The sequence below is a fragment of the Anas platyrhynchos genome, chromosome 9 (assembly GCF_047663525.1).
Source record: "Anas platyrhynchos isolate ZD024472 breed Pekin duck chromosome 9, IASCAAS_PekinDuck_T2T, whole genome shotgun sequence".
Lineage (NCBI taxonomy): Eukaryota > Metazoa > Chordata > Aves > Anseriformes > Anatidae > Anas > Anas platyrhynchos.
The window spans coordinates 19,491,949-19,511,670 of NC_092595.1; the positions used below are offsets into that span (position 1 = coordinate 19,491,949).

Sequence of the window (19,722 nt, forward strand, 5' to 3'; positions counted from 1 at the left end):
AAAACAGTTCTGTTTCCCTCCCAGCTCACGTTAGTATTTAGCAATAAACAGAAAAGTATGTGGAAGCTGGCAGTAGGTAAGTGAGAGTGGAATAAAGGAAATAACACTGTGCGGTAGGGGATAGCAAGTTTTCCAAGAGGCCTTGCTTATCAAAAGTTTGTTCTGCCTCTACCTCCATCTAGCTTCTCCAAAAGCATAAAGCTAGTTTGGAAGAGTATTTGCGAAAATGTTGTATAGTTACAATTACCTCCATATTAGAAATTCCATTTTGTGAAGTCTGTGGGAGTAGCCAGTCTGAAATAATTGCACAAATTCCTGTATTCTCCTTATCAAAGCGGGTATAAATATAAAACATATTTTTGTTAAAAAAGGATTGAAAGTAGTATAAACTTGAAAAAAGATGTATACATTTGATGGAAGTAATGGAATTAATAACTGCTTTCTCAGCTCTGAAGGGATACACCCAAAACATGCACTGAGTAGCACTAAGACGTGCAGAGCTGTTTGTGAGGACAACTCAGTTGTCTGCTGAACGTAACTGGCTAAAATGTAAGGATCATTTAGGAAGTTAGTCAGAGGTTTGCAAATATGCATGGCTGTTTGCTGCTGAACTGAAGCACTGGGACACCTCTTGAAGTGTGGGTTGTCTGTGTATCTAGCCAAACAGGTCAATGAGGACAGCCCAGGACCGCAAGCTGTAAAGGACATGTTCTCATGTGTGCATGTCTGGCCCTTATGTACAAAGCCATAAAAGAAGATGTTTTGCAGACCAAGGAAGCCTCTTTCTAATTCCTGTATGCTTCTCAAACCGAAACACTGATTTCAATCCATTCCTAACCATTCCAATCTAAACCAGAAAATTCTTCTTCAGAAGATAAGAGTTTTCATGTCTTGAGAAACTTACTTCATAGACTATATTGTATCTATTTCCTGAAAACATATTCCCATGTAATGACTTGTAGTGATCACTGAGACTTCAAACTGGTTAATTCACTGTGATTTGATTAATATATTTCAGAGGTACACTGACATGATAAAGTGATTATACCAGCCTAGTGATCCAGCAATCTTTGAAAGCTAAGCTTGCTCATCAGCAATTTTATCCTATTAAGATAGCTTTATAAATTAGATTTTTTAATAAAGTTCTTACTTTACATGATTACAATTTATGTATTTGCCAAACTAGTATATTTTATCCTTTTATTTTCATGGTTTCACCGCAATAATTACATTCTGTTGCCAGTGTGGAATGCATGTAGGCAAGGGACAAATTGGCTTCCTATGTTAACAAGGTGAAGAAGGTGTCTGAAATGACAGCTAAACAAATTCCACTCTGCAATTATTTATTTCATTATTTTGTTGCCTGTGAAATGGCCAGGCATTAAATACTCCTACTGAGTGGCTGGGAAGTATTCCAGAGTTTTTAAATAATTCTATTGCCACCTTGTAGAATATTTGATTTTACACCAGGACTCTGTACAGATTCTTAAAGGCAGTCTGTTGGTATGTACTTGTATCAGAGTACCTAAGCTGTCTTGAGAGACAGCTTAATTCTTGATAGAATTAAGAACCTAAAGGGTTTGTGTGCTTTTGAAATCTCAGTAAGCTGAGATCTCACCAAGCTGAGATTTTAAGTGCCTAAATTCCCCTAAAATGCTGTATCTATGTGTTGAAATTTAAGGAAAAACATACAAGTGATACTTTGAGGACTTTAACAAACTGTTTAGAATTGATGTATCTTATGTTCTAGGATGTACCAGAAAAAATAAAGTCAGTTAGTAGTTTGTCAGCTGTGGAAATCTGCAGCTGCACACCTGCATTTTTCCTGGAAGCACTGGAGACCAGTTGCTGAACTCTTGAATTGTGGTGATTATGTAATCTTGTGTTTCCAGACAGCATTTTCTTCAGAAAAATGTTACTACCTTATTGGTCAGTCACTACAGCAATCAAACTAGCTACGCGTTACCACGCGTCCATGTATATAATGCCCCAGAATGTTTGTTGATGCCACAGTAGTGCTCTTGCTTTGGTTAAATGTGAGGATTGCTCACTGTCATGTAACAATTGGGACATACCAACTGATGCAGTTAAGGGTTGCAAAAAGAAATGCTCTGAGACAGTTGTCTGAAAAATGTGAAATATCAACCCCTGTAGTTTTTATCACACAAGTTCTCTCAAACTCAGGCACATCATTCATTTTGTTTTATATAAAATGTCTGACACACGGGGCTATGACGCATCACAGTCTAATGATCAGGTCAGGAAACTTGGCAAGCTGTTTTTCCTTGAAAGGGAGGACTGCATAATAGTATTCGTGATTGCTGTTTGTTCAATAAAGTTTTCAGTCTTCCAATTTATTTACTTTCAATTTTGGTTTCAGTTCATTTAACCTTCAGAAAACATTTGTGCTGTCTACTGCTTACAACAGGAAGACTCTAGCAGCCCCTTTACTGCATTTATCTCTTGCTGTGGAGCTGTGATGTCTGCAGTAATAAATGTATCCGTTTGAAATAAAAGTGATTAAGTTCTTGTTGAAATGTCTTCTGGAACAAAACATTAGCTTTTGATTTCAAAGGGCAGATATTGCAGAAGATAGCACTTAACCTGGCCAAGGACAGTGTTATGCTTAAACGTCGCTTTTCTGCTTGCCTTTATGAAACAGCAAGGATATCTGCATTCAAGCACTTCAGTTTCTTAATACATCAAAACAAGTATCTCTGCAGAATTGAAAGTAGGATGACTGTATCTATTGCCTTATTTTTAAAAACATTCCCCATCCTACCAATTTGCTGTGATTTATTTATTTGAAATTTTAAATCTGAAAGATACAAGAAAGGAAAAAAAGAATTGGGCAGGAAGTGGTATTTACACACTGGACTTCTGTCTTCAGAGACACTGATTCAGCTAACTACATTTTTGAACTAAAACAGAATTTGACAATCTCACAGTAATCTCTGGTTATCTGGCTCAGAAAATCATGTGAATTTGACACTGATACTCTCACCTTGAAAGTACAGTGTAACTGTGGATGTTGCTTTTCAATACTGATGTAGATAAGCGAAACCATATAGGTCCTCATTTTGCAGAATACCAGGGGAAAAGCTTCAGACTAAATAAAACAGGAAGCATGGAGAAGATTTGGGTTGTCTGCCCAAATCAAGAAGACAGACTACTTGAACTGAGTTCATGTGTATGTGTGTACAGAGCACAACAGAAATCCTGCTAGTACAGTGAAGGTCCCGATGCATTGAACAGGACTTTCTAAATACTAATACTTAATAATGGCAATTGAATCAAACCATTGATAATACAATATAATGTCTAAGTTCTATGTATTTTCTTAATTTGAAGCTAACAAGGATCCCCAGTAACTGCTAAAACATCCCAAGTACCTGCAATTTTGTGTTTTTAAATGTCAATAAAGACACTGGGAAACTAATCTTATGTATTAATAAATGTGAAAATACAGAACAAGTACTGAATTGTCTGATTTTTCTGTTTCATCCATGCCTTGTTCTTGACGAATGTGTGTTAAAATGCCTCTATTTATCAAATACATTGTTCATGTATAACGTAAGTATCACTGTTGTTTCACACTTTCATTAATTTTAATGATATGTAAATTACAATAGCTTTTTTTTCCCATGAGTGAAATTTGGAAACAATGCAATTTTAAGAGTATGAGATATGACATTAGTCACCAGACAGTAAGTGCTAAGTAATCTTTTCTCTTGCATTCTGTCTTTCAGATTTGTGATAAAGAATGGCATTACTATGTTGTCAATGTTGAGTTTCCCGTTGTTACGTTATATATGGATGGAACAACATATGAACCTTATCTTGTGACCAACGATTGGCCCATCCACCCTTCACACATAGCCATGCAGCTGACAATTGGTGCTTGTTGGCAAGGTAACGTGTCAGCAGATAGTAGATAGTATAATTTTGAATTAAGAACAATGAGCTTAATTTGTCTCACTGCTTGTATAGTAAATCAGTTACTAAAAGGTTTGTGGTATGAAAACAGAAGTAAATCCAGAGTTAATAACTAATCAAGTCCAAGGTTAAAATGGATAGGACGTTAGCAGGCTTTGCATTTCCATCTTCTAAAGAAGTATTGAATCCATTTTGTATATTTAATGTGAAAGACTATTTTCTTTATCTTTCTCTTCACTATTTTTAATTACTTCCCTTGGTCTTCAACTTTAAGCAAACTATCTAAATATTATTCTAAAGAACTTAATCTCCTCCTACAACTCCACCTATCTCCTCCTTTCAAGTAAAGCCAGAAGTCACATCCCCAAAGTCATACTTGTATGGGCCTTAACTTAAGTATTAATTTTCCCTGTTTTCTGCGTTTGTAATACCTCTCTTCTCATTCTTTTGTCTTGTCTTTATCTGACTGGCATCTGTTTTTTTTGTTTGTTTGTTTGTTTTTGTGTGTGTGTGTGTGTGTGTTCTCTGCTTTATACTTGAAGCAGTCCTCTTTTTCTGCTCATCTGCTCACATGGAGTTCTCTTCCTTACCCTTCCGTGTTGATCTCTGTTTATGCTGTCTTGTTTTCACTTAAGACAACAGCAAATTATGAAGTGAAGCAAGCTACAATTAGGAAAAAATTCTTTCGTAAAGATTTCTTCCCCACTCTTTAATGTTGGTTCTCATTCTCTCTTCTTGTTACCTTGATTGCTAGTTTGATCTCTGCTCACTTAAAATGTTTTATTAGCAAAATTTGGAGATTTTATCTATGACAGAGCTATTCAGTGTACATAATATTAGAAGCAAGTTCAGCTGTTGGATTATGAACACCCTGGGGGTAAAGATCCAGTCTTTACTTCAATGACAACGTGCAGAATAAAGCTACACTAGTCCTAAAACCAAGATTTGATAAATATTGATCGCTCAGATAAGTATTATGATAGCTAGCTAATCAGCATGACACCAATCCTATACATTTGTACAAATATACACTGATCCACTGATCTTGCCTAACTGGTATTTGCAGGCTTCCATCTCTGAAGGATGAACTTTGTCTATTGGAATGTTCCATTAATGTTGAATATGTAACAGAATACATTTTATTCCAAGGTGCTAAGGCAGTTTTATTCCATTTTTTAGCTAGAAATACGGGGTGAAACACCTACCAAACAGTTCACAAAACAGAACTTGGTTTTAGACAACAGTTAACTGGGACAAATAGTTGACAGACACCAACACAATTTACATGAAGTTTCTTTTTGGCTGAAAAATCTGAGAACAGGACTTCAAAGGAGATAGAATAGAACTTTCCTGGGATCTGTCAGGAACTGGCTAAAGTCTAATGCAACCCAGAAAGTCACTGACTTAACTAAACGCAGCCCTGGTGGCTAGATTCCAGCTTTAATGACACAGTGGGCAAGAAGAAAGCAGTACAAAAATCTTTTTGCATTTTGTTTTGACATTATCAATATGAATTTTTCTCTCCTTAAAATTAGGTATTCTAAATGTTATTCTCACCGAATCTTCCTTTTTCATAATTTAAAAGCCCTTTCTTTTTTTTTTTTTTTCTTTTTTTTTTTTTTAGGGAGTTAATTTACAGGGGAAGATCTAGGCAGAGCTACCACACTAATTAATTTAGGGTTCTGTTACAATGTCTAGCAAAAATCTCCCTGTTTTTAATTTTGTGTAGGTCATGCTTGATACTGTTCTACATTTGTGGGGGTAGTTAATTTGAGGGTGGGAGTTAAAGGGTTATCTTTAGGCTAAATGGTGTGGCTTCTGTCCATTTAATACATAGTATGTGTGACCCAAACTGGAGACTTCTGAGCTGTGATTTCAGTGATACTAGGATGGGAAAAAAAATAATACTGCTACAGAGCTAAGCAAACTGAGCTCTTAGTGAACTGAGTGTAGGGACGAGTGTTGTGGACTGCTGGTACACCTGTTACTTAGGTTAGGCCTTTTTGTATCCTGATAGATTTTAACAGCTTCTGCTGCAGATACCAAAGGCTGAGGATTTTACTTAATTTTATTTTCTTTAAAAGGACTTTCTTGTTCAGATCAGTGGTCTCACAGATGATTGTCAAGGGTGCAACTTTGAAGTAGATGGGGTTATTTAGGTCCAAAGTGCTGTTCTGTTTCTAATGGTAAAATAAAACTTGAGGTAAAATTGCTCTCTTCTCAAGGGTATTTAAAGGACAAAATTGACTTCTTTTAAGTGTGCTTCCAAGAACGAAAGAGACACGGAAGGGAACATGAGGGAAGTGTGTGACCCTGGCAGTGACTCTGAACCCAGCCCTGCTTCTCATAACTACCTCCCTGAAGGGATATTGAAGCAGACATGGTCAATCTGGATCACAGAAACCTCCTCAAGGCTCACCTTCTGCTCTTGTTTCAGGGCACCTCAGAAGGGCAGAGTATGGCACTTCAGCAAATGCTGCTGAGACTAGGGTGTCATGTATGGCCTGTGATGACTGGGACAACTGTGACATTGTGACACACGTATTGGACGTACATATTAGAGACAATACGTTTGATTAATTAATTGTTAATCTGGCCATCAGAATGTACTTTCCATGACAGAGAAGCCCCATCCACATAAAACTCTTCTACTGTAGCAATAAAAAATAATGCTTTGCCCATAGATCAGGTCTTCTAGCTCTAGATTCTTGGGAACTTCCCAAAAAGTGAAGAGTTCTGGAGCAAGGAATTATAGTTATTCTTACTATACAAGAATGAAATGCTGCATCAAGTGGGTAGGAGAATTTTCCTCAGGTCACCCAAAACAAATCCACATCAGAGCAAGAACAGAATCAGACTTGGTCACTGACTACCAAATTGTTCTTATTCACCCTTTTAGCATTTGCAGTTCTGTTTCATTCTTCTAAGCAATGTGAACAAACAGATTAAAATTAGCTTTTCCTCAAACTGCACTTTCCAGGATCTTACTCTAGTAACTTCGCCTCTAAGTTCATTATTTTTGATTCAGTTTATCTGAGAACATAGTAAATGAACCCTTTTAGAGAGTAAGAAAACTCCTCCATTAAACCATGGTTTATATGGTCTCACTCTGATCCTTTTGTTGCTAATCATTCAGTGGCAAAGGCAGTCAGAAAAAGGCAGCAAATTACATGATTTGGTAGTCTAATCTTTTTTTGTACCACCTACTGCAAACAGATTTCTTCTAGGATTCTTTGAAAAGATAAGGTCTTAAGTTCATACCTTTTCCCTCCCACAGTGTTTTTGTTGTTGTTGTTTTGTTTTTGGTTTTGTTTTTGTTTTTTTTTTTTAAATGTAGCATTCCCAAAATCCTGTCAGGAAAGCTGTGACACAAATTAATGACTTGTCAGAAGGTTATACTGTAGCTTACCATGACTGTAAGTCATGTAAGTCATTATTTCTAATAATGCCAGCCATTGTGGAGTGCTGGAGGGCTTCACACTGCAATTAATTTATGCCAGCCACAATATGCAGGGGAAGATCTTTAGAAGAAGCCTGTTAACAGGCAAACACTGTTATTGTGAATGTAGCAGAAGGCTATTGCATCTTCTGGTTTCTAAGCAATTTCTGGTTTGTTTTTTGTTTGTTTGTTTTTGTTTTGTATCCTCCTGTCATTTTCCTCTCTCCTTAATCTATGCTGGAAACCAAGTTTTTATGAAATACTTCTGTGGAATAACCTTATCTTCTAAACACTCTGTTGGCATGCCAATCACGAAGTTGCAGTCAGAGAACCTACTTACTATTAAAGACGAGAGGTGTGGTAAGAATTCGAAGTTGGAGAGGGATCAGAACACTGAGGGCCACGCTGTGGGCACTGCAGAAGCAGCCTGTGTCACTCAGTGTTGCATGTCCCCCAGAAATTAAGATGTTCTGCAGATAAAGATTACTCCCTACTGCATAGCATAACCCCGGTGGATGCTGCCTTGGGGGTTGGCATAGGCTGCACCAAACCAGGGCATCAGTGGAGTGAGACAAGCAGACAAATTAATGCAAGACCATCTAGGTAGATTTCAACATAATGTGACTGAATGTCTGTATACTACTGCTTGTTAGTGCAGCAGTATTCTTTCTATTGATCTTCTTCTTATCAAAACTTCACTGGGATTTTGGCTATTGCAGAACTACAAACATATGTGAAAGGTTATTTTAGGGGGGTGGATTGCTTTTCTTATCTTCAGAGAAATTATCTTAAATAGCACAAGTTAAACAAAGCTTTTGATCTATAGACATATTGGATATAGAAAATTAGCATATGCGTACTTAAGAGCAGGTAGCCTTTAGCATTCTCTGTACTTGTCCTATTTCACATAATGCTTTAAAGCCTAAAGCTGTCTGTTTAAGGTCATCAGGTTATGATGTCTACCAAGAGCAGAGGCAGACTGAAATAGGGCCAGGTTTGATCAATAATCTTCTGGGTAATTTCTAGCTGAATTTTATTAAAAAGCAAAAGAAACAAACCAAAAAACCTACAATATGTGTGTGTGTGTGTGTTTGCACTAAGAAGCTCAGGGAGTATAAAAACTTGAGTCTGTAAGTATGTCTTACCTGAAATCTATGTTAGGTTTCTCCTGTTTAACAGCAAATCTGCTTGACAGGGAGTTAAATCCAGCTCCCTAAACTGCTGTTAATAAGGAGATGGGATAAGTTCTGGGACTTGGACCTGAGGCATTCAGAGCCAGACTGTCTTGCAGCAGCTCCCTGATTCACTTCAGCCTTTCTGTTGGGACCCTGAATAATCAATCATTCCTTAATTATCTGGCTCAGTAAAACCAGAGTCTATAATATCTTAGAAGAATCACATTGCAGTTGGAAATTCTCTTGATTCATCGTTTCCAGTGAAAACCTCATGTGCTTAGACTGCCTTGATAATTACTTGCTCATTATTAAGGTAGGGCAGAAAGGCCTAAAAGAAGATCTGTGAGCTTAATAAAGTGACTCATTTTTGATTGAAAGGCATGACTGTGTATTGGAGATTGTTACGTGAATGAAAACAGCCCTTTTCATCTCCAATGGCAAAGCAACACCACTGTGAAATTCAATGGTAATCAAATTCGGTCCCACTTTTTATCAACACAAAATTAAAAAAAAAAAAGATTCATGAAAATAACCTGTACTTCATTAATGATTGTACCTTAACACTGAAATTTGAAGCCTGGAACCCTGGGAGTTCTTCAAGTTCTTCAGTTTCTCCTGAACTCTCCAGTGTCATATATAATAGAACATCCTTGTGGCTGGGATCAGAAAGTGCTAGATGACAGGAACCCCCAGAATTGTGACTTACTGAGAGATGTTTAGGACAAGGTGAAGTGTATGTTGGAAGCATTTGTTTTGCTCCATGTGTAAGGGCATCATCCCAACTGATCAGCACACAGGTAGGACAGGCATCTACAACATATTCATCTGAAATTTAGTGGGTTATTTCTACATTTGGTCTATCTATGTTTGAAATTTGAAGCACCAGTTGCACCTGTGCTTGTGACTGTTAAGGAATATGCAAAATACAGTAACACTGTGAAGTCTTGCTTTCATTGGCAGCTTGATCACTCCCCACTGAGGGCTACCACGTAGGTGCAGCCTTTTCTGCTGCATGTGTCCTCCTCTGACTTGTACGTCCTGTTCCAGCCTGTTCTAAGCCCAGTGCCTGGTTTATGCCTAAGCTGTCTCTTTCTTGGAACCATAACCCAATCAGCTTCTATAATGGTTTTGTCTAGTGGGGAGACCAGAAGACCCTTCTCTACTTCTCTGCCCTTCTTCTACTGTGTGTCCTGGTATCATTGTGTGCTTTCCCTGGTCATCCCCACAGTCACACTTAGCAGAAAAGGAAACTAACTCAAACTCTGTCAGGGTGACCCCAAGCAAAGCTCTGGTGGGATGGATTCCTCTGCCCCAGTGCCAGAGCTGCCCTGCTTGCCCTGCATTAATTTAATTAAAGGCAGGAGAGATCTCATCTAGCACAGAACAAGAAGAATCCCAGTCTAGAAGATAGCTATTATTTTAGCAACTGAGAAATGTGATGCAAACCACTTTGACAGTGACTAAGCAGTGAGCAGCATTAGGGTGAATAATTATATACATTGACAGTTCCTCTGGATGCCTCCCACAGTCTGTTGTCACCATCTTCCCATTATAAGGACTGAATTAACGCCAAAAAGCCAACATTCATCCATCTGGATCTGCCAAACTTTGGGAGTGCTGCGTCAGGTGAAAAAGTAATGCACAGTTTTACCACCCAGATTTGAATAACACTGTGGCCTGTGTTTCCTCACAGCTGTAATGGTGATTGACGGAAGGGAGAAAAAAACAGCAGCTCAGATTTGTAATTCAGCGGCTATAATGAGAATAAGTAATGTTGCTCTAAAAGGTTATTTCAGCCTTTCATGTGTTGCAGACACCAACCTAACCCCCAGCTGACTGTAAGGAAGGTTATGTTTTCCTTTATCTTTCGCATTATTCACTTAAGTAAGTCTTAACTTACTTAAGTTATCTCTGCAAGAATTAATACTCACAGCATATTAATCCATAATAATCGATAAACATAGAGCTGAGTGAAACACAACATGTAATGGAGTTGAGGAGTAAAGTTTTTTATTCTCTCATGATGAAGGTCTTGATACTACTGTAACATCTTTGTGGTGTTTTTGTTTGATTGAGCTGTATGGGACTGATAAGAAATGACGAAAAGACTCTGAGAGCAAAAAAATCCCATAAAACTTGCTGAAGCAATCTAGGTTAACAGGATGGGCTGACCTCTGGGTAGAAACTTGTAGATGCTGTGTTGCAAAACACTGTAGTTTTTACTGCACCAGAACATTGGGAAAGAGAAACAAATTTAGGACACTTGGATTACCTCAGGATCACCATTACCAGAGCACCACTTTGTTCTCTGAGCACAGCTCAGCCTTCCTCCTGCCCAGTGAGGGCAGTGCATCTGCGCTGCCTATCAGCTGCCTGTGGAGCCGCACAGGCATGAAGTGTATCGTGCTCAGGATCAAGGGATGATACTTGAAAACATCAGTATTTAGAAGGATTTGGATAACATTCTGTAAAAAAAGTTGCTACTTCTAGCACTAGCTGTAAGTACGCTGTCCTTTAATGTGCTACAGAATTATCATTCTCATACCAGATTAAACATCCTTACACACTTGTAATTTTGGGAAGTAAGAATTTTAGAGGGGCTAGGACTTGGAGATTTGCCATCCTGGGCTAAATTTGAACATACTGAGAAGCTGAGGCCACATACATGAAGAATATTAGGCTGCTGAAGCAGAATGAAAAATGGCATGCAAACTTGGTAATGTAGGAGAACCAAGCATGAATAAAACACTGATACAGACAGAAGTAAAACAGTCAGTTGTTGAGGATTTTCAATTTATTCTAACATTTTTTTCTTCCTCAATCTTTTTTGAGAATGGAGAACTATTGTCCCCATAATCCTTTTTATCAAAGCTGGTGTAAAGGAATGAAGCAGATTGGCTTTAGGCTATCTCTTCAGTTTTACTGACAGTTTTGTTTTTTTGCTTCCCACTTTTATGGCATCAGACTTTGTCCATTTACAATCCAGTAATTACTGGCTATTGAAATACATCAACAAGCTAACATACCCATTGAGCTGAGAAGATTCTGAAATGCTGAGGCAGAAGAATATGAAAATGTCTACACGCTACAATTGCAAGCACTGTGCTAAGAATCAGATATGACTTCTGTTCACCTTAGAGGATAAAATTGGCAGGTATATCATTTTGTCTTTAACTCTGGCAAAAGGTGCTTATGGAACACTTATTTGGCAGTCTATTCTTTCTAATAAAGTGTCAGATAGTAAGTGTGCATATAAAATTGCTCTTGTTTATTCATGTGGAGAAAGCTAGTATTCATGCTGTCCTGAATTAGCAGGGATGTCCTATGTAAGACACACATAACATTCAGAAGACCTCTAGGGCTGTAATTTGTACTTCAGATAATAGCAGGAGTTCCAGGGACAGCAATAGGGATGATCAGAGTCTACAGTTTTACGTAGAAAGACATAAAGGCTTTGGTTAGCCCGGCAAAGGAAAAGGGTAACATTTTGACAGCTCACATTCCTTGTTAGGAATAAGCTTTCAACTCTATAAAGAGCTGTGATCAATGGAGAGGATTGCTTGAGGAGCCACTGTCTTCAGAAGAGGTTAGAATATGTACAGCAACTTTCAAAAATGGTTAAGTACAGCTGCACTTGTCTTGGGTCTAGGGGACAGCCTGTATGCACCCCAGTGCGCCTTCAGACCCTGCTATCAGTTGTTACGGTGCAGTTGTTCCATCCTGAATCACCCTGCTGTAACTGCGGGCATAGTTTTGTAGATTTTCTTGACTGACACAACAAGACAGTAGCTACTCTCAGCTATTTTTCTACTGAAGATAGTCACTTACAGAGCTGCTGTGTTTGTGCATCCACATCAGCATGTCAGGTTGGACCAGGACTGTACTTCTAACAATCTCCTGATCATCCCCACTCTGCTGCTGTTGTCCACACTGCGGACCAGTGTCAGAGTACATGAACTGAATTCCTTCTAGATGAAGCTAAACTGGCTTTGTGCTCCAGCCATGCATCTATTACGTTTGAATGGCAAGTAAATGTTTTGTTGATGGCACCTGAGAAGAGTTAGTCTACAGTAAAGAAACAACTCCCAAAAATTCCAAACCTGAACTTTTGGGTAGACCTGTGCAGTGCCAGGAGTTGTACTTGATGATCCTTATGGGTCCCTTCCAACTTGAGCTATTCTATGACTCTATGAAATTTCTATATATGGCTGTAAGTACCAATCATGTTGCTCTATAGGCTCATTTCAGCTGTTTCACACTGCTTGCTACTGTCAGGTGTAGCCACAGCACCTAATTTTTTGTTCTAGCTTCTTGTATATTCCTTCATACATTTTAATGAGCTAGTTTCATGTTTAAATACATTAGCTTATCTGAGACTGATTCTCATTTTGTGTCTCGTCAGAACTATTAAGATCTGCTGGCAGACTTACTGCAGGTTTCTGAATTTCAAAGCTCCAGGATTAGTGTTGGTGTTTTAGCCTTGGAATTTTCTGTCTTCAGAATTCTGTTAGGGCGATGAGAATACGAAGCTTCAAAGCACAATGTGATTCCCTTCTTCTGTAAGGTCTCATCTGTTTTTGTCTCCTTCTCAGGGAGAGGGTTGCTTTTTTTTTTTCTCCCCTTTTTTTTTTAAAAAAAAAAAAAACTTGTCTTACCTTTTTCAGTTCAGAAAAATTGCTGTTGTATTAGTAGCAATATGTACTTTTAAAGTCAATGCAAATACATAAATATAACAACATCTAATGTCCCTGCAGTACACTACCTATTTACCAAATAATTGTCTTGGGTAAGTATCAGAAAGGCCTAAATTACAGTATGAACATATCCCGCACTTCAGCTGCAGACATGAACGCTTCTATGAAAGCTCTACAAAATTCTGCCCAGAGGAAGGTTTTTTTTGCATAATTGATGGACGAATGAAAGAGTGGAAAAGAATAATCTCTCTTTGAGGATCTTTCTTTGGGGTAAAAAGAGAGGCAGTTTGTGCTGCAATGTTAACATAAAAGGACAGAAGCCTAGACATCTACTTTTCTCTCAGTGCACCAGTGCAGATTTTCCTTACTCTATAACATAACTTGAGCCTTCGTCATTGTGTTTATAATACACAGACTAAAAGAGATGGTTTTCAGGCTTTTAGGTAGCAACATCAACCTAAAGTAAACTTGCCATTTTATCCCCTACTCCTAACCCCATTCCACACATGCTCCCAAGTTAAAGTTCAAGGTTGAGCTGTTTTGCATGGTGGATATAGGTTATTCGACACTAAAGCTACAAACACTGTAGAGATGAGTTATCTACCAATTATAGCATCTTATCAGCTACTAATCCCATTAGTCTGCCTGGCTTCACTGTTGCGTGGCTTTCTTGGTCCTCTCAGGCTCAAGGCAGGCAGTAATTCACACGTACTGATTCAGCTAGCACTTACAGGAAAGACAAGCTCTAAAAAATTCTCCTAGAGGAGGATGAGTAAATCACTAAATATTCCCAAGAGTAATTTAGATGTTATGATCACTGGTGCAGGCAGTATGTAATCACATTTTATTGACAACTTCTAAAGATCAATCTTCCTTTGAATCTGCATAGAGTGAGGCTGAATAGAATACAGCTATAGGGACTAATGCAACATACACTGATGGGACCTGATCTAGCACCAAGTAAGCTGGTTTGGGTAAGGTACTATATGTCTTTTAGCATTGAGGTATGCGTTGGTGTGGAGTCACTGCTATGAATTTATACCATATCCTTAGAGACAATAGTTTGCAGAGAGTCTGTCAGTTTGCTTACACGACTCTTAGCACATCTAAGTGTCAGGTAGTATGTTTTTGAAGGAGAAATTAAAAGGCTGTGTAAGAAATTTTGCAGTAGAAAACTTGCAAGTGCAGTTTCTGCATAAACATTAGACCTTAAACTTTTTTTAAAATAATCATGTTTGATCACTCCAATAATCTCATCAATTCATTTTTGTAAATGCTTCCTTGGACACAGATTTGGGAATTCATCTTTCATCTCAGAGTATGTTATCACAACTTTGTAAATACATGAGTACAATACTGGGAAAACACTGATGATCATCTTAAAGGCAGGCTGCTACTAGCTACTATCCAACAACCCACAAAGTGATTCTACTTACTACAATAAATGGAATTTAAAGAGTACTTGGCTAAAATGGGTTTCAACTCTTTAAACATACATTAAAACAAAGTGAATTATTAGGTGCATGTTTTGTGTATTGGTATCAATAATCATTTTGTATTCTCTTTCTTACAGGAGGTGAAGTCACCAAGCCCAGGTTTGCTCAGTATTTCCACGGCAGCCTAGCCAGTCTAACTATCCGCCCAGGCAAAATTGAGAGCCAGAAAGTGATTTCCTGTTTGCAGGCCTGCAAGGAAGGTCTGGATATTAATTCACTTGAGAGTCTTGGCCAAGGAATAAAGGTAAGGGATGAACTGACATCATCTTTGATAAAAATGTAGAGCTGATTTATGAAGTGGAGAGCCCAAGGTAGAGTACACACAGTACAAATGTGCTCCCAAAAGCAATGTAATTTCCCATAAAGTCATGCAAAGAAAAAGGGGAATGGTAGAAGAGCTGTGACATTGCAAAGAAAAATGTTTCTGATATTGCAAAGGTAGACGCTCAGAACGTAGGCTGCTGCTGATATTTCACAGTCTGTAAGAATTGCCAGATCGTGTTCTCATGCTCATTTTGGTAGTTTTACAGAAACAGACATTGTTTCAAAGAATTACTGAATTTTGAATTGCTTTAAAGCAATGGAAAATATAAGTAGAGTATCTTTCATCTAGAGGCAGCTCAGAAAGAACTCCCAATGCAGAAGGACTAAAAAATTCTGAGTGTATTCCAAGAGGAAAACAATGTTATGAGACATGAAAACTGGACAACAAAAAGTCAAGAACTTCAAATTTTACATTTGCTTACAAATATTATCCATCCACGTTATGTATGTGACTATCTTTATTGTAACACTTTTTCTAAGACTGGAGAACAACATGTAGAGGGAAATGCCGTTTCAATAGACACAGTGAGTGACCAGATTGCTTTGCATTCATAAAGACAACTTCTGTTCTTTTGGATACACTTGTAGAATCTTCAATATAACTTCTAGAATGCTTACATGAAGTGCATTTTAATTTGTTCTGTACTGATACTTCTATTAGATGACAGGTATTCTTCTGCCCTAAGTGTAAACACACAGTTAAGCTATTTCCTAGTACACAAATGACAATACCATCTTCCAAATGAGTTGATCTTCAGATTCAAATAAGTGGGAAGATACTTTGTATGCAGACTATGTAGTCTGCGAAACAACACAGGATATTTGGTGTTACGTTTTTCAGGGGAGAGAAGGTTGGTGCTATAGCACTTGAGCTAGATTATGCAGTGGAAGGGCCACGTACTACATTTTATTAGCTGAACCTTTTCATTGTACCATTTAGGAGACTGACCTAACACACTCGATACCTGTCTAGGTGATAAATTACTGTGGTATTGTATAACTGGTGTTTCTGAAAACAAGGGTAAAAATGTAAACTGAAAGTGAAAAGTTATGGAGCTTTATTAGCTCCAGCCTTTACATATACCCCCCGAATTATTTCTTTATCTTTATCGTACCTAGGACATTATTATGAACTTCACATGGTTGCCACTCCTAGAAAAATTACACACTTATGAGTAAAAGCTGTTTTAAAAGGATGATGCATACAATGAGTGGCTAGGGTTTTTAGGAATTTGTATATTAATACCATTAAGTTCTTTGCTGGGTCTTACTTGAATTAAAGAAGTGCATAATTGGTGCTTGGTATTTAAAAACATCATAATACCTCTCCTATTGTCACATTATGAAATTTGACAGTATTTGAGTAATCTGTTTTTTTCATGGGCTTGGAAAAACCTTTTATACCTCCCCCACTGCTGCTCTAGCACAGGTGATCAGTTTTCTTACTGTACTAGCAATGGGGTGGCAAAAACTAAGATGAGGGATTGTCCCCCCCCCCCTTTTCTGTTTTCCACCAAACTTCAAAACATTTTAATTTTCTTAATATTTCTTTAAAGTTACATCATTCTTTAAAGCTGCTTTCATTTCTACCTTCTCAGACAGATGAACAGTCTGTGTAACAGCAGGAGGCAAAAACAAAAGGAGCAGTCAGAGATGGATAATGGTAGGGTTTCTTATTAGGGCTTACAAAAAGAAGCTCAGATGAAAGTGGAACAGTTAGCACCTGACCTTCAACTGAAAATTAATAAAGAGTTTCTCATGACAAAAATAAAATAACTGATCTCACACAGACATGTGTCACAGTTGCACAGCTGATAGTTTCTGTGTGACCATTTACATGGCACTTACCTGATTAAATGTTGGCAAACTGATGCTGGGAGACATTTCTGCTGGGCACTTTGGACACATGAAGCTTCACCTTTCAGCCACCTAGGAAAGAGCAATGTAGCTGTAATACAGTTCCTGACACAGCAGTGTTGGGCTTTTTCTGTCTGCAGGCTAACTTTTAGAGATCTGTAACAGCTCTCAGAGACACTGTCTAAACTGTCACTATTTTTAGCCTTTTTTAATGAGAAAGACAAAAATGGCTCAGACTAGGGTTTTCTCCAGTCCCTTTGGCAGCATTCCAGCTGTTCTAGCAGCTGAGCTATTAAGTTAACTAGCTAGCTAGAGTCTCCTTCTGCTAATTTTATTTTGTACTATTGCTAGCTTACAGATGGAAAAGAGAAGTGTATGCAGGCTGTGACTCATGTTAGTCCTCTTTGTTAAAAAATACCCTTCAGTACATCAGACCTTTCTGCACAAGCTTTGAACCCAGTCCCCTGTGTTCTCAGCAGAGAACCCCATGTTTCATTTTGTTCTTCACAGTTTATTTATTTGCTCTTTTGCTTTTTAACCTCTCATTTTAAGAAAACGTAGACAGACATTGTCTGTATATTAGAGAATATGCTCATATAATCAATATCCAGCTTTTCAGTGTGAGAGAAGGGTGGATTTATTTGTGTTCTGTGCATTTCTTTATGTTCTGTGCTATCAGTAGTATGGTACAAAATCAAGGGGGGTAATCTGCTTTTCTCTGCAATGCAGATGCTTTGCTGAACCAATTAAAAGACAAAAAAAAAAAAGAAATGAAGATGAATTATGGTGAAGATAAAATCAAACATTTGCTATGCAGATACAGTAGCAAACTTTCTTCATCAGCAAGACTGTTTTATGTTCAATGCAATGGACAGGGGACAGTCAGGGCTACAAGAAGAGCCACCGTCTTTGCAAGGGTTGTTGGCTCAGAGGAGCAGCTGGCTTTGTGCAAGCAGCAGTTACATGTTATATCATAACACTCTTATTGATCATGAGAAAAAGACAGGAGAATCCCCTTTATTCTGTCTGACGTTAATGAAGACCAAAGAGGATAATGTCGTAATTGTTTTGTTCATTTGCGTGGAAGTATATCTCAGAAAGATAGTCCAGAGTAAAAACAAACAGAAAGCAGGAAAAATATGTTTCTGCATACTACTCTTGTTGAAGTGAATATTTTTATATGAGGAATGTGAACAAAAAATAACCAGTAATAATAATGATGACAGTAAAAGTTTTGAACTTTACATTTGCAGAAATAGTATCACCAAAGTTGATAAGACTGGGAAAAATTACAATATCTGGATTAATTTACTATAAAAGTAATTATAACTGTAATTATTAAGATATGAAATAGATGACTGACATGAGACATTTTGGAAGGAACAACATATGGATTCAGCCAACAATAGCCACTAAGATTTTTTTTCTTAAATCATTAGATTTTAAACTTATGTCTGTGCAACATTACTTTAAAATGTCTTTTTTTGTACTCTGTACCTGGTACCTTAAATACTAATTGTATGCATTTCCCCCAGTATCACTTCAACCCTTCCCAGTCAGTCCTTGTCATGGAAGGAGATGACATTGAGAATATAAATCAAGCTCTCCGAAAGGTCTCATACATCAACTCTAGACAGTTTCCTACTGCAGGCGTACGACGTCTCAAAGTCTCATCTACAGTCCAGTAAGTTGTACTTCAGCTAAACTGATTAGATTAGGAATATGTTTAATTATTTTTTTTCTTTGGGGAAGTAAAAAGAATAATTTTGATTAAATTATACTGCCAAATCATTCTTTTATGTTATTGAACAAAAAGTATGAATTTCATTATTTTTAGGTTTTGCATTGCTATTCTCCTTTTAAGAAACTTCTCTTGTGACTGCAATTTGCTTGCATTCTGTTTATAGTTTGGAACACACAGTCTGGACTTGACTGGACAGCATATGCATTTATTGCATTCTTATTTTAATGTTCATTTAAAAACTTATAGTTTCTTCTGATACACTTACAGCCATGACTTTTTAAATGAGGCTTATTACTTCTAACAGACTATATGGCTGCAAGAACAGTTACATTCTGAAGTATGCTTGAAATCGTCTGTTTATATTCTTATATGGCTGTCATTACCAAAGTACTGGCGTTAAATAGAAATCTGTTTCCTTCCATTGTCATGCAATAATATTGAAAGAATCTACACTATAACGTTTACAGTTCTGTATAAAGAAAGAACCATCTGCCACTCCTGAGCATCCTAAGGGGTACCTCTCTGTTACAGCAAGTTGTACAGAGCAGTGAGAGCAGATTTTGAGAGTAAAACGGTTCGTGATAGGATCCCTCATCCACCCTGTGTACAGTACTAGGTTTAGTTTAGTGCTGTGGGTTGACCACACTTGGAGAGCATCTTCCAATTTAGTCTCAATGGAAGGAGATCAGTTTGCACACTCCAAGGCTGTTCTATGGTATGTGCCAAGATGCTTGCTGTAAGGTAGAGTGTCAGGAGGTCGACTTCAAAAGCACAGTGCTGATTCAAATAGAAATGTTAATGTAGGCCCTGCTAAATACTAGGGAATGCCAGAAATAATTCATGATGGGTCTGATTTAAATGGATAGTTAGGCCCTTTTACTCACTTGTGAAAAGATAACCCCATTACGTTCATTAGATATGACTGTAAGAATTGAATATTAGGTTTACTACACTTAGTTGTCATCCTCTAACTATTATTATTTTATCCATGCACTACTTTGTAAAATGTCAGTTAAACATCAAAATACTATTCTCATAGTGACCTTACTAAAGATCA

At 37.6% G+C, this 19,722-nt stretch overlaps 1 protein-coding gene and 1 long non-coding RNA gene across 5 annotated transcripts in view; one reads left to right on the forward strand and one right to left on the reverse strand.

Moving 5' to 3' along the window:
* CLSTN2 (calsyntenin 2) overlaps positions 1-19,722 on the forward strand; it is a 348,562-nt gene that overhangs the window by 316,947 nt on the left and 11,893 nt on the right. For all 3 annotated transcript variants that reach the window (XM_038183935.2, XM_072042760.1, XM_038183936.2), the window contains 3 exons: positions 3,750-3,912; positions 14,818-14,984; positions 18,457-18,605. In XM_038183935.2, coding sequence (XP_038039863.2) covers positions 3,750-3,912; positions 14,818-14,984; positions 18,457-18,605 — 479 coding nt within the window. The remainder of the gene's footprint in view (positions 1-3,749; positions 3,913-14,817; positions 14,985-18,456; positions 18,606-19,722) is intronic.
* LOC106017895 (uncharacterized) overlaps positions 1-19,722 on the reverse strand; it is a 216,954-nt gene that overhangs the window by 60,444 nt on the left and 136,788 nt on the right. For both annotated transcript variants that reach the window (XR_011811569.1, XR_011811570.1), the window contains exon 6: positions 16,913-16,993. This is a non-coding gene — a long non-coding RNA (uncharacterized lncRNA). The remainder of the gene's footprint in view (positions 1-16,912; positions 16,994-19,722) is intronic.